The sequence below is a fragment of the Rhineura floridana genome, chromosome 14 (genome assembly GCF_030035675.1).
Source record: "Rhineura floridana isolate rRhiFlo1 chromosome 14, rRhiFlo1.hap2, whole genome shotgun sequence".
Lineage (NCBI taxonomy): Eukaryota > Metazoa > Chordata > Lepidosauria > Squamata > Rhineuridae > Rhineura > Rhineura floridana.
In genome coordinates, this window is record NC_084493.1 from 10,004,779 (window position 1) to 10,021,483 (window position 16,705).

The 16,705-nt window shown below is 42.7% G+C and overlaps 1 protein-coding gene across 9 annotated transcripts in view; it reads right to left on the minus strand.

Annotated features, from left to right (window-relative positions):
- DMXL2 (Dmx like 2) overlaps positions 1–16,705 on the minus strand; it is a 98,895-nt gene that overhangs the window by 25,901 nt on the left and 56,289 nt on the right. For 3 of the 9 annotated variants that reach the window (XM_061595744.1, XM_061595742.1, XM_061595751.1), the window contains exons 23-30: positions 15,251–15,515; positions 13,315–14,378; positions 11,312–11,503; positions 9,666–9,742; positions 8,706–8,836; positions 4,634–4,882; positions 2,443–2,580; positions 527–568 (exon numbers count right to left, since the gene is read on the minus strand). In XM_061595744.1, the coding sequence (XP_061451728.1) occupies positions 527–568; positions 2,443–2,580; positions 4,634–4,882; positions 8,706–8,836; positions 9,666–9,742; positions 11,312–11,503; positions 13,315–14,378; positions 15,251–15,515 (2,158 nt within the window). The remainder of the gene's footprint in view (positions 1–526; positions 569–2,442; positions 2,581–4,633; positions 4,883–8,705; positions 8,837–9,665; positions 9,743–11,311; positions 11,504–13,314; positions 14,379–15,250; positions 15,516–16,705) is intronic. The other 6 variants (XM_061595750.1, XM_061595747.1, XM_061595749.1 and 3 more) reach the window with 4 other exon arrangements.

Sequence of the window (16,705 nt, forward strand, 5' to 3'; positions counted from 1 at the left end):
AGTGAAAATGAAGTTAAAAGAAACTAGCACAGCAACTGCAAAAGACAAAAAAAGAAGAAAAAGTCCGCTTCTAAATGCAGCTGGATAGGCAGGAAAGCCAATTCTTTTGGGACCTACTTCTGCTGAATTTGTACTGTTCTGTTCTATCTGGGACGGTTTTATTTTATAATTGCAATGGCTTTATCTGTTTTTATAATTACATACTCTATTGTCGTAACCTGCCCTGGGGCCTTATGCTGGATAAGAAATCTGACAAATAAATAGTCTTCCCCCTTGCAAGAGCTTTATATAGCGGATTGCCTGCTCTCTTCGAGCAACATTGGGCAACTGTGACCTCTGTCAGTGAGTTCAGTGAAACCTGTTGGTGCCTGGAGTTACAGCAGATGGTCAAGAGATACAATTCATGGAATATCTGACAATATTTGACCATGGTGAAACAACAGGAAATCAAGTGACTGGTTAAACTGACTGATTACCCATCCCTACACACAGAGAACTTCTGACTACATCACACATCTTTACAGACCTTCGTTTACGTCCTTTGTATCATCAGAAACTGGATCGGCTACTAGATTTAAAGAAATTTGTCTTCATTAGAAGGAAATAAGGTATTATAGAAATCAGAAGGGAAGGAGGTGTTGTGGAAATTAACTCTGAAACCAGTTTATACGGAAAGCGTTCAAAGAAGAAGTTAGATTGTTTGGTTAGACTATTGGCTGGTTCCAACCCTGGCCATGGCTTCTGGTCGCCCGTGGCCCTGCCTTAGCCATGGCTCTTTCCTCTCCCCTCCCCTCTCTTCCCTTGTGAATTCTGCCCTCTCTTCTCTTGCCAGCATTAATCACAGAGTAAGCTTACGCCTGCCCAGATGCTAACTAGTATTAGCTTTAACGGCGGTTTGCAAACTAGCCTCACACCCCATTTTAAACTCTGATTAAAGGTGAGCCTTGGTTAGTGCCAGCACAGATTTAATTAATACTTAGTTAATTGTAGAACAAAGTAAGGGCAGGGAAGGGAGTACACAATCCTGTGTCCTTCTCCTAATCTCTTAACCATGGTTACTTGAAGTCTGGAAGCATTACAACTTCTTCTTTCAGCCTCTTATTTAATCCAGCCTTGCTCAATCAGGCTATAGCTTTCAAACAAACAGTGCAAGTGGCACGTGTGTCTGAAAAATAATCAAATCTTGATTTCCTTTAGTCCAGCCTTTCCCAACTAGTGGGCCACCAGATGTTGTTGGACCACAATTCCCATCTTTCCTGACCATTGGCAATGCTGGCTGAGGCTGATGGGAGTTGTAGTCCAACAACATCTGGTGGCCCACTAGTTGGGAAAGGCTGCTTTAGTCTGAACCAGGGGCAGGGAACCAGATGTGACCCTCCGGGCCTCTCTATTTGGCCCCTGGGACAGTCCCCAGATGATACCCATTCCTAAGCCACCCCCCCTCATCAAGTGCCTCTGCCTGGCTGAAGTGTGTCCTTGAACTACAATAATGCTTCTTGCTTGCCAGGATGGAGGACAGAGAGAGCAGTATGAGGGAAACCTGTCTTTTGCATGGCTAGAATGTAGCCTACCATACAAGGGTAACAGGAGCATCCTTTGCCCCTGCCCACATTTCCCTTGGGCATCACCCACCATTGGCATGTGGACCCCAGATGGTTTCTAATGAGGGAATGTGGCCCTCAGACTGAAAAAGGTTTCCTACCCCTCTTTAACCCTTCATAGTTTTCAGGAATTTGCAGAGAATGTATTTAGTCCTGAGACAGGGCTATGCCACTTGGAAAAATGCTCAACAGGAGGTACTGGGTCCGGTTTGAGTTGAACTTTATATAGATACCTAATGTGCATATTATTTGAAGGAATAAATGCAACTCTCTTGTCTTAGGAATAGATCCAATGTAGTGCTCAGTTCAAGTCACTTAGCAGTATACTTGTTCTGCTGGTGAAGTATTTCCGCCCAGCAGAATATTGCTGTGCAAGAGAATGCATACGCAGGTTGCTGGTAACTTCGTTGTATAATCAGTTACACAATCTGTTGCACAATGAATTTTCTCTAGTGTTGGATTCTTCTGTTGTGCAACATTACCTGTCCGCTAGTGCGATGGCCCTTGCACTAGTGGACAGAGAATACTGGATGCAGCTCATAATTAAATAGTTGTGTTTCTTATTTATTTAAAATACAAATTAAGAACTTGCAGATATGTAGCACACCAAAAACCAATCAAGAAATAACAAACTCAATTCAAAAATTATCTCCATTAGGACTAGCTCATGTAATAAATCTCCAGTTATAAAGAAAAGACAACACAGCAGATAAAAGGAGAAGAACATCATCCAAAAACAAAAAAGTGAAAAACAAAAATCCATGCCAAACATCCCATTAGGAACATATTTCTATGGGAAAATAAAAACCATCACAGCAACCAGCATACAGGTTTCGCTCACCATCCTTCTGGCATAGATACTTTGGGTCACAGCCAGCAGCAATTTCATTGATATTTGATACAGTAGGCTGGTGCAATGGGTGCGGACTTTTTAAAGACACTACTTTTTCTGTGTTGGTGGTTAAACATTGTGGTTTATCTGAATCAAACAGATTAGGAGACTGATTATTTCTTCTTAGCAGCTTAGGTTCAGAGGCCGTAAACAAATCTGAAAGGCATATCTGTGTGTTTTGATAGTATATAAAACATGGGTGGGGATATCAAGCACTGAACAAACTCTATGCCAAGAAAGATATATTATTATTTTTTGCAATTTGTCCTGCTTCTGTCAGGCAGAAGGAAGAGCAAGGCAACATACTGAAAGCCTTTTTCCCTGGAATACTTACTTGGCATCTCCTGAGATTTTACCAGGCATTGCCCACATACATTCAAGCCTTTCCTTGCAGCCATAAGACTAGAAACATAAGGTTGATAGTCTCAAGACATCAATCCAGGGCCTAACAACAAATTGCATACTTGCATTGAACTGGTCCTGAACAAACAGTCTCGCAAGAGTCTTGTGTATGGCAACATTTACATCTTTCATGTCAGTCTTTCTAGGGTTTCTGCTGAAAGTGTTCTTGCACAAGCTGCGGCCACCTGATTATCTCCTATTCCCCCTTCCCACAACATCCCTTTGTGCCACATCCTGGGCTTTTCCTGGGGAGCACAGCAGCAGTGGCGAGAAGGGGGAGTAAGTCCCATTGTGTTAAATTTCTCTGATGCAAAGTCTGGATCCAAGCCAACACATAAAAAAAGCAACTGTTCATCAGTGTGGTGCCTCCAGTTGGGCACTTAAAACTATATTCACTAATAGGCAAAAACCCTTGCGGTTTAAGAACGTAGCTATAGCCCACATATATTTCTATCAAACTTTAAAAAGCAGGGAAATTGGGCAGCTATAGTGAACACACCAGGGGAGCAGGAGACCTGACCTCCTCTCTGAGATATTGTACTGCCCTACAAATTTGTCAAAATGCAAACACAATTTGGGTTGGCCTTTCACAGTCCAATCCTTTTCCTGTGTAGAATTTGGGAACATGTGCCTCTGAGCATATGGTAAGTGGTGGCAACACCTGCAGTCTGTCCAAATAACAGAAACAAGACATGTGCAGAGAACCTGATGAGAAGCATCCCCACAACATGATGCTGCCACCGCCATACTTCACTGTAGGGATGGTGTGTCTTGAGGCATGGGCAGTGATAGGTTTGTGCCACAAATAGCGCTTTGGGTTTTGGCCAAAAGCTCTATCTTGGTCTCATCTGACCACAAAACCTTTTCTCACATCGCAGCTGGGGCACTGCTATGCTTTCTGGCAAACTCCAGACGTGCTTTAAGATGGTACTTTTTGAGTAACAGCTTCTTTCTTGCCATCCTCCCATACAGGCCAGTGTTATGCACAGCTCTTGATATGGTTAACTGGTGCACCATTACTCCACTCCCAGCAACTGAACTCTGTAGCTCCTTCCAAGTGATTGTTGGCCTCTCTGTGGCTTCTCCCACAAGTCTCCTTGTTTGAGTGCTGAGTTTTGAGGGATGGCCTTTTCTTGGCAGTGCCTGGGTGGTGTGATGTAGCTTCCACTTCCTGATTATTGATCCAATCGTGCACACTGGGATACAACACTAGGATATTATTTTGTACTCTTTTCCTAATCTATGCATTTGTATTACATTATCTCTCACTTCTGTAGAGTGCTCTCTGGTCTTCATTTCCCTTCAGATCCACAGCCTGACCAATGATCCTTCAACAGGGCTTTTTTTTATCCTGACGTGACACCAACTTTAATGGTTCACAAGTGGAGGCCAATGGTAAGGTAATGGTGTCCTCGATAGGGCAATTTCTTTCATCTGTGTAAACTGGGAGCTTCCACAGCACAGGGGTTGAATACTTATGCAAGCAACATGTTTCAGGTTTTTATGTTTCTTACAAACATTTCCCAACATAAAACCAATGTTACCTTGCAATAATTGATTTTGAGTTTCAGTGTTTCAAAATAAAATATCATACAGAATGAAATTACAACGTACCATTTGTAATTCAGTTATATGAGAGCATTGGTCAGGGGTTTGGATACTTTTGCAAGGTATTGTATACATTTCTCTATTCCCAGTGTCTTTTCCTGTGTCTACAGTCTCATAAGAGATACATTACCTGGAATATTTTCTGACTGCCGTCTTGGTTTTATCACAAGCTTCACTCCTCCTCCAAAGACAGCAGCCCACATTCGGTTGTTCAAGGGATGGGCTGCCAGGCGAAACAACTCGTTGCAAGCGTTAGTAGCAAGAGCGTGGATCAACAGACTCAGGTAGACTGCTACAATCGCTTCACACAGCAAGACATTTAGTTTTGGCTGGTCCTCATCCTGAGCTGTATTTAGGAGATTTATGAGTGAACTCACACCTGCAAAAACATAAAGAAGCGTTTATGGGCAACCTTAGAAGCTCTGTGGGTGTGTGCGCGCATGCACATGGGCTTTTTCACACCTTCCTGCTGAAATATAAGACACCTCAATGGTATTGGCATGCCACCAGATCTTGAAGACACATCTGTTTAGACAAGCATCCTCCTGCTCTCCTTAGCTGAATCCCCAGTTTTAACTGCTGTTTTGATGGGCTTGCTTTATTGCACATTTTAACTGTGGATGTTTTGATGAAATTGTTTTATTGTATAAGTTAATTACATGTGGGGTTTTTTTGTAACTGGTTTAACACTTGTAAACTGCTTAGAAGCCAGCTTGGCAATTAATTGGCATATACATAAATGAAAAAATATCTCGGCTTAACGTGCTGAGACATGATCATTCAAATATGGGCAATTTTGGTGGCTCCAAAGTGCCTGAACAATAGGATGAATAATGAACAGAACTTCCTCAGGTCTGTTTCTCATGTTACATTTAAAGACAAAGTTGATCTCATCAATTTTATTTATTTATTTGCCACAGTTATTAAGATGCCTCAATAACAATTGCTCTCTGGGTATCATATAAAGAACAGAAAAAAAACCCACCCAGATACATTAAATCAATATAAAACCAGCACCCAAAAAAGATAAAAGCAGCATTATGATAAGCTGAAGCTAAGAACTATTACCAAGCAGCAACCAGATATCAAGTCGGTCTCCAGCAGAAAGCACATGCTATCTAGGTAGTGCTTCCAAGTTTTGCCAAGCAAGTGTTTTCACTGGGACTACCTATTTTTATTTATCTTCCCTAAATGATTTTGAATACACTTGCTCGCTATTTTTTTAAATAGTGCTGAAACAGCCTGCACAGTGGAGAGAAAAGATTCTGACATCTTTCTTTTGGGAATGGGGGGAAGAAAGTTCTATCGACATAAGCTATTCAAACCCAAAGTCATTAATCAGGCATGAAAATGGAAATGGACTGCCTTCAAGTCGATTCTGACTTATGAGGACCCTATTATTAGGGTTTTCATGGTAAGCGGTATTCAGAGGGGGGGTTACCATTGCCTTCCTCTGAGGCTGAGAGGCAGTGACTGGCCCAAGGTCACCCAGCGAGCTTCATGGCTGTATGGGGATTCAAACCCTGGTCTTCCAGGTCATAGTCCAACACCTTAACCACTACACCACACTGGCTCTCACTCAGGAATGAAGGCATTAGCAAATCTCAACAGGATCTCCTTGTAAATTGGGCAAATAACGGAACTAGCTTGTTCCATCCAAACAGTGTGTCACTAATCTCATAAACCTGATGCAGATAGTCAGCAAACACAGCTGTGCCTGTGTGAGAGAGATCAAGATTTGTGCCTGACATCTCCACTCTCTATAAGCTACATGCATTCAGGCTCTGCACGCACGATCTGGAGGGCTTCCATTCAGCTGGAGACAGCCTATACACACGGACACTGCTAGGTCCTTAAAAGGATTTGGTGGACAGACCCGTGGCAGGAATTTGCACACAACTTGCATATGGGGGAAGGGCCGTGGCTCAGTGGGAGAGCGTCTGCTTTGCATGCAGAAGGTCTCAGGTTCAATCTCCAGCATCTGCAGGTAGGCCTGGAAAAGTTCCATGCCTGAAGTCATGGGAGAGCCACTGCTAGTCAGTTTAGGCCAGCCTTTCCCAACCTTTGGGTTCCCAGAAGTTGCTGGACAACAACTCCCATCAGCCCCAGTCAGCATGGTCAATAGTCAGGAATTATGGGAGCTGTAGGTCAGCAACATCTGGATATCCAAAGGTTGGGAAAGGCTAGTTTAGGCAATAATGAACTAGATGTACTGATGGTCTGACTCAGTATAAGGCAGCTTTCTATGCTAACTTAAATGGACAGATTGGGAGTGGGGAACCTTTGGCCCTCCAGATAATGCTGAACTGTAACTCCCATCAGCCCTAGCAGGCATGGCCAATGACCAGGGATTACGGGAGTTGTAGTTCAGCAACATCTAGAAGACCACAGGTTCCCCACACCTGATATGGACTTGAAAGGCATATTAAAATGGAAAGTGGCTGAGGTTTTACCAGCACCATGCTTTGCAGCTTGCCCAAGTGCCCTGTAAGCAAAGTTTTTTTTTTAAAGTGGAAGGGAAAGGAACAGGAGACCCAGGACTTGGTGCAAAAGACCTAGACTAGAGTCCCCTGGGTCACCCATTAAGAACGTCCACACATGCACAGGCTCTTGTCAGTCCTTCAGCTGACTGCAAGGAGATGGGGGGGAAGAGAGCACAATCCTGAGTCTTCCACTGCACATTCACAGAGCTAGCAATCCACGTGTGAAGCAGTGAACCAACCTAAGTCTTATTAGCACCAACACACATATATTTCAGAGTAATCTGCACACAGTGGGACTTGCTCCTGAGCAAACATGCCCTGGATTTGGCTGTTGCCAGTGGATGGCTCTAGTATTATACACAACAATAATGGCTTGGAACGGCTGAAGAGGGGGGAGGCAAGAAGAGGATAGAACAGAAGAGCTTATAATGAAGGCACTTTCATTCAAGACCTAACAATAAATATATTACAAGAAGAGAGCCAAGGGAACAGTTTTATTTGCACAGTCAGCTTTTGGAAGCTTCAGTACTGAAATGGAAGAATTAAAATACTTTGCTAAGCACCAGACGACACAGCAAATGTGGCCCATGGGAACATGCTTTTTCCAGCCTTCCACCTTCCCCCCGCCAGACAGAACACTAGAAAAGGAAACTTTAAAAGAACCCCATAAGTTAATTATACTATTGTGATAGCCTCCAAAAGTGGTAACAGAGGAATTATTTGAAAATAATTAAAGTAGAAATTATTTCCATACAGTATTATCTAGGTGATAGCTTTAATACATTTTTTTTTGTTTCCCCCTCCCTGCAGAACCCAAAACCCCTACCCAAAGTTAAACCACTGATCTTTGGATTCTGAATGTGATTACTCTTCCCATATGCACCTTTATTAGTTAGTCTCAAGCAAAGGCCTGCTATCTGACAAGGGATTGAAACTGGGACTTTCTGAATGCAAAGAATATGCCTACCACTGAGGACCAAATTTCATGCATAAGGCACACTTTTATCAATCACAGTCATGTGGCAGAGGGTGATCCTTATGGCGAATGCAGTGCATGTGGAGGCTCATATCTGCCCTCCCCAGCATGACTGAAACAGCATGACTGGTTCAGGGGCAAGATTTTAGTTCCAATTTCACTGGGAAGAAAAGAGATAAGCCCCCCTCCCTGTGCAGTGCATTTCTGGTAAGGATCATTCCCCCCATCTCTAATTAATAGAAGCAAAAAAAAAAAGGAGAATAGTCACATGCTAGCATTAAGCTTAATTTGCAGTTTGGCCCTGAGCTATGGTTCCTCCCCAATCTGACATCATGCCTAACCATGTTTATTACAAACCATAGTTTGCAAACCATGATTTCTAATTCTAGTTTGTAATCCGATTGCAAACAATGGTTTGTCAACATAGCCATTACCAAACAGTAGTTCAGCTTCTACAGCTACAAGGTTTGGTTTGATTTCTGAACCAAGCCTACAGACCTATAGAAGCACTTGCATGATATCGTTAGGAAGTGTTTAACCCTTTTTTAAAAAAGATGTTTTTAAAGCTTTTTAAAAATGTTTTTAATGTTGTTTTGTTTTAATGTATTTTAAGGTCTTTTTATGATGTTTTAAAGTGTTTTTAGTGCTTTTGTTTGTTGCCCTGGGCTCCTGCTGGGAGGAAGGGCCGGATATAAATCAAATAATAAATAAATAAATAAATAAGTAAGCTTGACTTGTCTTACCAGGCCACTGTGCAGGCAATGAATTTGGTGTAGCATGCTCTTCGATGCTTTCTGTCCTCAGTCTGCGACGGTCACTCAACAGTAGTCCTTGATAAACCATTCCTGTAAACTGATTTGTTTCTGTCTGACTGCTAAAAACAAGTTTTTTTTCTTAATATGAAATTATAGATTGTGTATCAAAGAAAAGATGGCAAATTAGTTTCAGTTTATATCTCAAAATGTTGAGAATAAAGACTAGAATCTAAGTGATGCCTTTGTGGCAAACTTTCCTTCGGTGAACTTGCTTAACTTCTTTTTAGGATCCGAGCCATGGAAAGGCTTTTGATCCAGTGGAGTGGCTGCTAATGGAAGAGGGGAGCTGATTTTTTTTTTGCCAATTCACCTTCTCCCTGTAGCCCCAGCATCCCCCCCCAAATCAGCTGCAGACATCCAAGGAAGCCTCCAGACCAGCTGATGGGTGGCGGGGTGGGATCTTCAGAGAAAACTGGCAAAAATAACCTCCCCTCCTCTTCCATTAGTGGATACCTCCAATGGAACTAAACCCTTTCCATGAGCACAAAGGCACCAACTGAGTTCCACCCAAAGATTTGTATAAATAATTAGGGAGACAAAGTCTTCATTCCCATCTCCTCATCAGTATCTATGTGATAAATTATGCTCTCCATTACAAAAGAAACTGAAACCCTGGTTCTTTATTTAACAATCGGGCTGGGAGGAGCAGCCTGTTAAAAATGCTGACTCCAATCACATACGAGGAGCTTAACATCTTAAAATCACTGTCAACTGTCAGACAACAATCATAAACATACAAGATCAGACTATATAAAGCAAGAGACTACACAGCTTATGACGCCTCTGGACTACAGTTTATTACCCCCACCTTTCACTTTTAGAATTAAGCAGTCCTTGCTCAGAAGCAAGAACTCATTATAGAACTTACTAGAAACAGAAAGGAATTACCTATAGCTGTGGCTGTCACATAATGCTTGGTAAATAGATGCAGAAAGAGAAGCAGCTAACGAATAGAGAGTATGCACCTAAAAGGGGGAAAACACTACTGTTATTTTATAGGACGATAAATAATATATGCCTGGGCAAACTGGTACTGTGCTGAACTTTTGTGCGAATTGATTGTCAATGCAAAGCTGCCGTTTCGGAGGAGTGTATGTGCATGAGAAGCAGAAAGCATTCATGCAAAAAACACAATCTACTCTTTTGTGTGTGTTTTTAATGCACTAGTTCACATTTCCCCAACCTGCTACTGCTTTGATACTATTTTTTTTTAAAACAGAAGGAACTACTCAACTGTGATCTCAGCCAATCATTTGGTGACTGGTGATGAAGTCATGGTGGCATATAGCGAAGCAGGTCTCATGGCCCTTAGCAAGAAGGGGGCAGGCAGTGAGTTAAAGGGGAATACATCTTTCTGCGGCCCAGGCAACTGGGTCAATGGTCTCTCTCTTGCCGTAGCGTCAGGAAGTTTCACTGCACACAAACACACACAACAGTCACCCAGCACTGCACTAGAAGACTTTTGCCCTAATCCAGCTCTAGTTAATCCTAGTCATCCATGACTAGTTGGGGAAGTTGCACCTTAGAAATCATGGATTTGAGATTATGAGGATCAGACTGGTGTGTGTCAATCTCTACGCAGGCTGAGCTCTGTTAGGGCATGGTGTCCAACTGAAGATCCAGTGTGGTGCAATGGTTTGCATATTGGACTTTGGGGGGGGGAGACACTGGCTCAAATTCAGAAACAAAACTGGGTGCCCTAGGTCCAGTTATACTCTCTCAGCCTACCTCACAAGGCTGTTGTGAAGACAGAGGGCAGACTATGTATGCTGTCATGAAGACCATGTATGTCATCCTTCTCTGAAGGAAGAGTGGGATAAAACAAAATGCTAATGCAACATGCTGCCATGACCCTGGGGTCACATTCCCTTATGTCCTGGCATGTGGTCGAGGACTCTGAATCAGAAGGGGGATTGCAGAGAGGGCCAGCCCCAGAAGCATTTCCACAAAAAAGGCCCATGGCGCTAGGGGCCCTCTGGCCTGAGGATTTAGCACTGCTATCCTCTAACTCACAGGCCTCCGTTGCAAAAGCCCCAGAAATCTCCCCCGCTCCATCAGAAGAAAAGACTGATGGAGCAAGCTGGGGTCCTTTAACTGAAAACGCACCTTTCAGTGAAGGTAGTGCTTGCAAGCAGGACAGAACTACTGCTCCTATATACAGTGCTTTTTTGGTGAAAAACAAGGCTTTAGTACTCATGTCTTGATAAGAGTGCTGTGGTACCAGCACAAAATGGCTCCCACGGGCAGCAGAAGAAAAGAGGTACTGGTACTCTGTACCAGTCAGTACCGTCACAAAAAAGCTCTACTTTTACAGGACTCAGCCTAAGGCTGGCTGTTGCTGAAGCAACATCGGAGGTCTGTTCTCCTCCAGCATTCAATCTGAGCTCTCCCTCTCTTTGGACACGTGAAATCACCAGGCAGGTATGACCCTGCTCCATTCAAAAACAGGCAGTAAAAGCCTTGCGTGCAAATGGCTTTTGATACACCAGCATTCATCAAACCACATTCTGAGAGCTTGTTTTCTCTTATGTTACCTTTACATCTTCAACATTAGGGTGTGGCGGTGTTCTCATCTGCACAATTGTGTGGAGGATATCGTGGATGTGGTTGTTTAAATACAGTACAGGGTTGGCTATCACCGTTTTTGTTGAAGCGATGCTTGCCGAGAGCAATGGTAACGTGGTAGGTAATGGCAGGGGGGACTGAAGCTGTTTGACTGTCGTTTCCTGGTGGATTGAAGCACATAGTAAAATAAAACCAATCACAGAACTATGAACAATGTGGCATCCTTGCTTCACAAAACATGTGCCGGAAATGCATCAAAACTGATCCTGGTTTTGTTTTTATGTTCCTGACAGGTCAGGAAATGTTTAAGCACAGTTCATGACCTTCTTTTCCATATTTGGTAACCTTACCCTTAAACATTGCGGCACTAAAATATCCCTTATTGACCCAAATATAACTTTTCCAACCCTGCATGTTGAAAGAAAACAGAGAAAAGGTAATCCTGAGCCCACAATACCAGAGTACAGAAGGGGTAAATCAAAGAGTGGAGCAGACCAATTGGAAAGAGTGATTAGGACACGACATGCTATCTTCCCAGACCCTTCTCCTTGACCCCATTTTTGACTAGGTCAAGAGGCAGAAAGCATCCTGCCCAAACCCACTGAAGTCAGACACGAACACAGAGATGTGCTTTTCTTTAGTAGATTTAATAGAAAGTTTCAGTTCAGAGCACTTCATGAGTCAGCTTACAGGTTACACAGAATTCAGGATCTTTACTAGGAATAACTAGGCACGATTATGCTGTGCTAAGACGTCACAGCAACTAGTCATGCCCCCTCACCATGCTTCAGTAAGGATGGGTGGGCACCCTACTTGCATGAACTGAGGGTCACTGTTGAGAATGTGTGCTGTGCACACACAAACGCTCCTCCTCGGCAGGGCTGTGGGGGCACGCTGATTTTGCTGGCGCAACAGCCTCTGCATACGAGGTGAGGGCGGCTGCTCTGCCACAGCAAGATCCTCTCCATCAGAGGGAGGGGGGGCTGCACTGTGGTGATGGCAGTGGAGTGGGCGTTAGAAGGGGATGAACGGTAGGCAGAGAGGCAACTGCCTGAGCCTCCTCGCTGGTAACTGCAGCTATAGGGGCAGAGCTGTCACTGTCCATGGCGTGAGAGCTTTCAGAGTCCAGCACATCTGTAGGCCTGTCACTGGAACTGTCATCCCATTCAAAGTCCTCCTCCTCCATCTCATTCTCACCGCTCCACCCCCTTTCTGTGGGACTCATGACAGAATGCTGCCCTACCTCATTCCCAGCAAGTGCCAAGCACATAAAGTGATGCAACATCCTTACTGGATGCAGTCCAGCATCCCCTCTCTTTCGTGAGCTTTTGGCTCCTCCCAGAGTTTCCAGACTCCACCATGCTGTCCTCTCACACCATTTCCCTTCCTGGTGCCCTGATATTAGCCCAACCACAGCATGCTAGGCCCTCTGGCTGCGTATCATCTTAAATTTGCTTGTGGTTGCACTGTGTCTTGGAACTTGAAAAGGAATGTCAGGGATGAGCCCCCTGGTAGATAATGGGCCAGTGCCATCCCTTCATTTCTGCAGGTTCTCCAGAGCAATAAGAACAAAAGTGCTTGCTTTCATTGGGGAAGGAAAGAACTGCGAACCCAGAGGACAGAAAGGAGAAAGCCTTCCTTTGCTTTTCACCATGAGGTTCCTCATCTGTCTCTGCACATTTCACTACAAAAAACAAGGGGGAAGAGAAGGAGAAGAACTGCAGCTTCCATCAGAAGCAAAGAGACTAAATCAGCCTTCCCTAACCTGGTGGCTTCCAAGCGTCAAGACTCCAACTCCCATCAACCCCAGCCAGCATGGCCAATGATCAGATTTGATGGAAGTTGTAGTGCAACACCATCTTGAGCATACCAAGCTAGGGAAGTCAATTCATAAATTGTTGCTAGTAAAACTGCAACAAAGGCAGAACCACAAAGGGACTCAGTAAAAGTGTGGGGGGGGGAAGGGTCTTACCTGCTGTGATTCTTGCAACAGAAACTTGAGCTCCATTCTCACAGATGCAAGACCCCCGCCCTGTGCCCCATGAAGGCTACAGTAGCTTAAGAAAACCCTTAGGAGAGCTTGGTTGTTCTGCAGCCAGTACTTCCGCCGCTCAGCATGTTCGCGCTTAGCTTGCAATCTACGCCGTTCAATCTGATGCCGCTCGTACGAGCCAATGTCTGTCTTGTCTCCCCTTTCATGGTCAAGGAGATCTCCATTTATTTTGACGTCAATTTTGCAATAGTCTTTGTCGCGTGCTTCGTGGTTGCATATCTCATGCAAAGCAGCAATTTCCTTCTCCAGCCAGTTGTAAAGCTGGAATCGAAGCTTCCCTCCATCGACTTCATAGCCAGTGGCCAATGTTCTAAGCTCTGTCATGAGAATTTTTAGGCAGGCTCTGAACTTCAGCTGCTCAGCGATCACATCGACCTCAGTGTCATCTGCAACCGCATCCTCGCTGGGGCTTTTTCCGTCTTGCATTACATTTTCTGGCTCCTCTTTCGAGGCCTTCATTAGCAAACCATCTTCCTCTTCCTGTGAACTATGTTTGTCTTCCTCCCAGTCAAGGTTCAGAGGCTCATCCTCAAATGTTATTGCCGGCTGACTCCAGTCAATTAGGGCTGAAGACTCCATTTGATTTGTCAAATCCGATGAACCCTCCACGGTCTGCAACCGGTCTACAGCAATGCCCTCCCCCAATGTCTTTGGTTCCAATTTCACACCGTTCTGCATAGTAGGACTTGTGCCGGCTTCTTCTTTCTTGATAAAGATATTGGACTTGATGCTTATTTTGGGGAGCTTGGAAAGAACTTCAAGAGCTAAAACTGGACACCCCACTTTAAAATGAGCATTTGCAGTAGTGAAAAAGAGCTTGCGCTCAATAAGATTGATTTTGTCAACAAAGCTTTTCTCAGCTTGCAATCCTAAAGTGGCGAAAGTCCCATCGGGCAGGCAAAAATTCCTTCGGATGAGCAAGGGGTGGGTGCGAAGGTAGTTGTAGAAACTGAACACCACAGGATTGCAGGATTTGACGATGACTAGAGAAATCAGGAACATACAGAGTGAGATGCATCAAAAATAGTATAACGGCTAATATCATTGCAAACAGCTCTGGACAGCCTTTGGGGTTGAAGAGTTGGGTATCAAAATCAAGTGTGCAACTAGAGGCGGCTACCCCATAGGCCACATCTAAGTCTTTTGTGCCCCCCAGAACCTCTTCTAAATTTATCATAGTTTAAAAAAATAATGTTTATTTTTTTAAAAAAAGGTTGACTACTTCAATTGGCCTCATGTGATGCCATACTAAAAATGTTTTGTGTCCTCTTCATTTTTTTCATTCCATTTTAATTTTTTATTTAAAAAATACATTTTCTATATATATTTTTACTGGCTGCTTCCATAGTACCCCAATGTGATGCCAATTTTTTTTTTGTGATGCCCCCCATTTGTCCTTAAAAAATTTTTTTAACCCCTCTTGTGGGCCCCCTGCTGTGATGCCAAAACTTTTTCATGATCCTCCTCTGCCAAAGACCCCCCCAATTTGTCCTGATTTTTTAAAAATGGCCACCCCTCCTCCTCGGAGATTGAGTGTGTTCAATGCGGCCCTCAGCTCAGGAAAGTTTTAGCCATTCCTGATGTAAGTAAACAAATGGCTACATCACAAAATCAGAGCTTGCTGCTTTTAAAAAGGTGACAATGAACATAGTATCAGAAAGAAGTGATTGAGAGTACACTCTGAAGACAGAGTATGCTTTAAGCTGGATTCCTGCATTGAACAGGGAGTTAGACTTGATGGCCTTATAGGCCCCTTCCAACTTTACTATTTTATGATTCTATCAAATGGATAGTGCAGATGAGACCTAAGTAAATGACATAAATAGGTTTTCCACACAATTTGAAATGTCTTTACCTGGTTTTTCGTCATCTTCCTTTGGTGTTTGTTCTAGTAAAGTGTCAAGTGCTCTAGAGTATTCTTTCATTACCCAGTAGGCAAGACTTCGCAGAAAAGGGTCAGGGTGCAATTTAGAACAGCTGAATCCAGTTCCATCTTTCTCACAGCCCAAAACCTTCTCATAAAGGATGGCTGTATAGGTGGAGGATACCTCAAACTCTGATTCATACAAACGAGCAATAACCATAGCCAGCTGGATGTCTTCCATTTTCTCAAGACACACCTATGAAATGAAGCAAGATCAAGGTTGCATAAGTACATTTTAACCAATTTACAAATACATTAGAAACATACAAACCAACATTCAATGAAGACAGAGTTCAAAAAGTAAATTCCCCATTTTAACACAATAAAATATATTAAGTATTGAATAGTTAACCAACAGATTCAATCCAATGTACAATCTAGCCTACTGATCATTTCAATCTAATTCATAATAAAACGGTAGATAATCAACGAGATGAAAACCAATAATTATTTTAGGAAACACCAAAAACCTTAAATGCATCCAAACCCTACATTAGAATGATGCCCCCCCAAATATATAGGACAACAAAAATATTTAATGTAATTTTAAAATTCACCATAATTACATTTTGAAAAGATGTTAATTTCTATACATTTGAGCATAAAGATAATAATTACAATATAGTAATCCCTTGTGAATGAGATATTTGAATGCACACAGGCCACTCAACCACAGAGGTCTTTGCTGTAGACTTTTATACCAGGGAAAAGGAGGATGTGCCACATATATATATATATATAAAGGAATGCAGGTACAGAGCAGACATTTCCACTGAAATGACTGGAGAAGCCTGAAGGCACCAGCAGAGAATATTAGGAATAGGATAATTGGTCAGTTTCAGTTTCTCAATTCTTAGTTTTCCTACCTTAAATTCAGTTTTCTACATTTTCACATCAATCTGCAGTATTTTTTTTAAAAACGCCCATGAAAATTCATCAATATTTTAGTGCAAATTTCTCCTAATATACACATTTTTGCAAAGCAAATTTACCCAATATAATGCATTTTATGTTATTAACTAATACACACATACTTTACCCCAGCATATGCATTTTTGTACAAATTACTTGACTGAAGAACTGCATTGCAAAATTCAGAGAAGTGTGAATTTTGAACAATGGCTGTGTTGCAGTTTGTCTATTGTTTCAGAAAGTGCAAATTAGACAGGTTTCCTTTTAAATGCAAACTGAATCCAATTTCTTCCCCATCTCTACTCTGGATCAGTGTTCGGTTTTACCACCAAAGAAAACAATAATAACAATAAAAAATACAACATTTATTTGGTATCATTCTCTAATATAACAGATATCACTACAAATATATGAATAAACAGAGAGATGTAAACCACTGCAACAAAAGCACCCATGCGTTTAGGACATCTGAGG